Source organism: Nematolebias whitei, chromosome 7 (genome assembly GCF_014905685.2).
Source record: "Nematolebias whitei isolate Nwh7 chromosome 7, NemWhi1, whole genome shotgun sequence".
NCBI classification, from domain to species: domain Eukaryota; kingdom Metazoa; phylum Chordata; class Actinopteri; order Cyprinodontiformes; family Rivulidae; genus Nematolebias; species Nematolebias whitei.
Window position 1 is genome coordinate 39214653 of NC_056504.1, and position 4931 is coordinate 39219583.

General features: G+C 39.7%; 1 protein-coding gene across 1 annotated transcript in view; it reads left to right on the top strand.

Moving 5' to 3' along the window:
* The window catches only part of cacna2d3 (calcium channel, voltage dependent, alpha2/delta subunit 3), a 51483-nt gene extending 48370 nt beyond the window's left edge, over window positions 1-3113 (top strand). Inside the window, exons 32-39 of the mRNA XM_037679854.1 lie at window positions 180-250; window positions 359-434; window positions 631-671; window positions 767-822; window positions 918-1035; window positions 1145-1257; window positions 1475-1557; window positions 2623-3113. Of these exons, the coding sequence (XP_037535782.1) occupies window positions 180-250; window positions 359-434; window positions 631-671; window positions 767-822; window positions 918-1035; window positions 1145-1257; window positions 1475-1557; window positions 2623-2715 (651 nt within the window). The 3' untranslated portion in view covers window positions 2716-3113. The remainder of the gene's footprint in view (window positions 1-179; window positions 251-358; window positions 435-630; window positions 672-766; window positions 823-917; window positions 1036-1144; window positions 1258-1474; window positions 1558-2622) is intronic.
* Window positions 3114-4931: the final 1818 nt, after the last annotated feature.

Consider the following 4931-nt stretch of genomic DNA (forward strand, 5'->3'; position numbering starts at 1 on the left):
TATATATATATATATATATGACACTTTTCCAGTAATAATTGAGGCAAAGATGAAGACAGTTTAAAGCTTGTTTAGAAGATTAAAAAATAATAGCTATTTATTGCCATTGTGTCAATATTAAGATGTCTGTGTGGTTTTGTTTAAGCTTTGTAGAGTAATTAACAGAACATCTCTCTCAGACAGGGCTCTTCTTTGGTGAGGTGGAGGGAGCTGTCATGAACAAACTGCTCCAGATGGGGTGTTTTAAAAGGTCAAAGACCCAATGTGACATTTCCTTCTGTTCTGAGCATAACTTTTAACAAGTACGTTGTTAAAACACACGTTTTTTTATGTTGTTGCTACCTTGGCTGTGTTGCAGGATCACTCTGTATGACTATCAGGCCGTTTGCAGAGAGTACGCTGGGAGCAGCGACAGTGCACGCACCTTATCAGACGTGAGTGTGCAAGAGACCTCAGACTTTATAAATAATCTGTAACTATAACTGTCTGTGTCATGCATTTGTATGGGCTGAGATCTAGTTACAAGAACACGTTGTCTGATTGTTTCTCAGTTAGTTTTCTGTGCACGAGTAAAACATCAGCGGTCGAGTTGTAAAATGTTGTTAATAATTTTTCTCGTTTTCTTTTCAGCCATTTTCAGTGGTTAGGTGGCTCCTGACAGAACTCATTATGTAATAACCCTTTAAAATTTGCTTGCATCATTTTAGTTTTTTTATTGATTAATTAAGACAAGTGACATTACACCATGTGCTCTCTTTTATTTTAGTTTTCTGCTTGAATTCAACCTGTACAGCTGGTGGAACGTTGACCTTTCCGCTAAAGGTAACTTTAGTTCGTGTTCAGGCGAGCGTATGCGTAAAAGTACACATTTGGTCAGTTTCTGTGGTTCAGCTGGACTTCTCATCTCTCACATTTAGCTCAGAGATCTCGAGGTAAAACCATGATGGTTCCCTGTGACACAGAATACCCTGCCTTTGTCTCTGAGCGCACCATTAAAGAAACAACAGGAAACATTGAGTGTGATGGCTGCATCAGGTACTTACTCAGGCTATTGTAAAAATATAATCATAGACTCGGTAAATAATCACCCCTTTCTTTTTTCTTTTAAAGCATATTAAACTCTCTCTCACTCTGTTTGCTGCAGGTCTTTTGTCATACAGCAGATTCCCAGCAGCAACCTGTTCATGGTTGTTGTTGACAACAAGTGTGACTGCAGCAGCATCCCTCCAGTAACCATGGATCCCATCGAGATCATGTATATCCTTTTAAAGTCAGCCATGTATGTCCAACTGTTTGAAAAGTTTACTGAACATAAACACATACAAGATGCTCATTTTATTAACAGAAATTCTATTTAAGGGCTATTTAAAGCTCATAGTTTGTCACAATTAAGTTTTAAATGAGACGATGGGAGTGTTTGTTGCAAAGATGTTTTGTGCTCAGATTCTCATTATCATCCTTGACACCTTTGAACACAACGAGTCGTTAAAATGTGACAGACTGAAGCTTCAGAAGGACAGAAAAAAGCCAGAATCATGCCATCCTTTCCACCCTGAGGTATGTGATGATTTACACATTATGTAAATGGAAGCACAAAACAATCAAGAAAACCCTCTAATACCTGGAAACACTCATTTGTTACAGCTGCAATCAAAAATATTGTGTATGTATAAAATCATGTGTCATTTTAATGCTTTTTCATAAGAGGGATCATTTTTTGCTGATAAGTTTTTTGTTATTATTATTATTGGGAAAGAAAGACAGTATTTCGCATTTCACAATATTGTGCAAAAAAAAAGCCTTTAAAGAAAGATAAGTCCAGGTTTTTCCTTCAAACATTAGAAACAATAATAAAGACGACAAAGCTTAAAGCAATAGATAAGCTATTTTGATGTGGGGTTCTGTGGAAAGTTTAGAAACAGTTAATATCTTACCTGTTGTAGATAGTTTTTTCAACTACCTCAGTTTGAAAAAAAGTGTTAAATTTAACTGAATTATGAACTACGTGCTAGTCTGAGCAGAACAAAGTGGATTGTTGACGTCTTAAAGCAACTACTGTCTAAAAGATTTTGAAGCAATTTAAAACTTAAAGATTTAAAACTTGCATTTATACAGACAGTTATTTACGTCAAATTATTTGCAAACACAAGCAGCTGCATCAGCAGGTTGGAGCACCACTGGTTTAGCCTGAGGCTCTTCCAGTAGGAAAATAACATCTCTGCTTCAGTAATCAACAAATGTGCGACTGATGGAAATGCACAGGCCTAAAACATTGTTTGTAAAGACATTACATTTATGAGACGAGTTGTTTTAAGATAACAGCAATCCACTTTGACCTTTGACCTCGCCGTTAGCTTGTCAGTCCAGTCAGAAATAAACTCCAAACTGTGGTTGTTAAAAGAAATATTTGCAACAGGTAAGATACTCATTGTTAATAACATCTGCACACAGCACTATGCCAAAAAATCTGAACTACTGTTTTAACCTGTTTCAAGTCCAATACATTTCCTGAAGAAAAATAAATAAATTCTAACAGTTTAATATCAACCTTATGTACTTGTGAATACATTACAAAATAAAGAAATTATTTTTTTTTTTTTTTAAATAACCTGTCTTGTACAGGAAAACGCCATGGAGTGTGGTTCAGCCACTTGCCTCTACAGTCATCTGGCAGTAAACCTGCTGCCTCTGGTAGCAGCAACCATCAACAGGTGACCGTGAGCAGCAGCGTTCCCCGTCAGGAAGAACCGACTCACCAAGAAGATGCTTAGAAACACATGAAGAACACAACTGAACAGAAATGCCTTTGTTCACCTCTGCAGCTGGCATTACTCTACAAGACAAAGTCTTCTCCAGTAGCACCGAGACTCACATCCATCAATGCTGAAAACACTAAAAAGCTCGAGAATAACTCGAGCGCTTGGGGACTTTGCAGATCTCTAGACTGAAAGTTCGTCCTGTCGTTCTAAATGTGCGCTGAGTGAAGAACATTTTTATCAAAATCTAAACATTCATTGTGTAAAGGATGATAGTAAGGCTTTAAATGTTATGGTCGTGTTTGTTAGAGAAAAATAAAAGAATGTAACGCACACTGTGAGCTGTGACAAGATTTAAGAGAGGCCTATATTTATTACTGTCCTATGTGATTTTATTTCCTTAAATTTTTTTCTGTTAACTTTATAACAAAAATCCTTTTGTGTCAGAGAAAAATGTCTATTGAGGGCGATTTATTCTGCCAGTTCCTCTTGATTTTAAAGATGTTTGAGAAAAGCTAAATATGCATGACGAAGATGCAACAGTGTGTTTAAAGAATGTTACATTGATGTATTCAGCCATAATTTGTCTGAAAGTCCATATAATCTTCAACACGTCTAAGAAAGCTGATAAATAAACTTAAAGAAATATTTTCCTTCATTTGCATCCTGTGCTGCTTCTTCTTGTGTATTTGTGTTAATGTAGTGATGGAGCTATCCATCCATCCATCCATCCATTATCTTTACCCGCTTATTCCATTTTGGGTCACGGGGGTCGCTGGTGCCCATGTCCAGCAATCACTGTGCGATGGGCGGGGTACACCCTGGACAGGTCGCAAGTCCATCACAGGGCCACATAGAGACAAACGAGACAAACAACCATTCACTCTCCCACTCACACCTAGGGACAATTTAGAGTTACCAATCAGCCTAACATGCATGTTTTTGGTCTGTGGGTGGAAACCAGAGTACCCGGAGAAAACCCACGCATGCACGGAGAGAACATGCAAACTCCACCCAGAAGGCCCCTGGACCGGGGTTTGAACCAAGGACCTGCTCGCTGAGAGGCAGCAGCTCTACCAGTTGCGCCACCGTGCTGCCCGTGATGGAGCTATGATTTCAAAAATTATCATAAAAAGTAGTGGGGGGGGGGGTTCCCATCACTCGCTCTCGAGCCAGACGGATGCTTTTCTTCCCTCTCCTGCCTCCCTCCTGCTTGTTTGCTTTCTGTCCTCTGTATCAGAGCTTCTATTTACACATCTTATGAATGATACATTTCTGTCATGGATCTGATCAGCTGGACTTTCAACGCAGTTGATGAAAAATTTTCAACCAAGCAATGGGATCCTGGAGAGCCCTCATGCCCCGCTGAGACGCACGTGGCAGGATACGTCATGGATATGTGGGGGGAATGGAAGTTGATGTGCCTTTCTGTATTGTCTTGGGAGGATGCTGAAGATATAACCTATATGTCATTGGATTTATGATGGCAGGGTTTCTGCTTTTTGGCACCGTCAGATACCGATGTTATCGGATATTAAAGAGGACGGCGGCAGCAGTTTTGGCCATGGCAAAGCTGCCGACCTTATGTGAAGGTTTGGTTCGTCCTTCAAGCTCTCAGACTCAGCTGATTATGAGCTCAACCGTAAGACGGAAGCGATTTATGAAAATCATAGGCCGCTTGTGGCTTCTAGGACTTGACAGCATGTTTGGGAACGACCTTGGAGGAAGCTAATAAGCACAGACCAGTGGAATGCCCACAAATCTGGACATTTTGTATATCGAAAGTACCAGCAGAACTCAAGGCTGATGAAAAATAACAGTCTGCCTTCTCTCAGTTGCTTGTATGGTTGCTTTTTATCCTGGTGTTATTTGATGTTCACTCATTGTAGCACTTTGAGATTCATTGTAAATGTAAGGTGCATTATAAATAAAAGTTATTATTATTAAAATAACAACTGTGGCTTATCTGAATCTGACTTCTCCATTCGGCCTAGAAGCAGGCCAACTTATCAATTTCTCCTGGGATGTGGGTAAACTAAGAAGGCTCTGCTCTAGCCGTCCCCCCCCACCCCCGAGAATTTCTGTGAACGCTTATCAGAGCTGTACCGGCTGACACCAACATCTTATCAGGACTATGGCCATCTGGAAGGGCTTCATGGACAAATCTCATCGTCT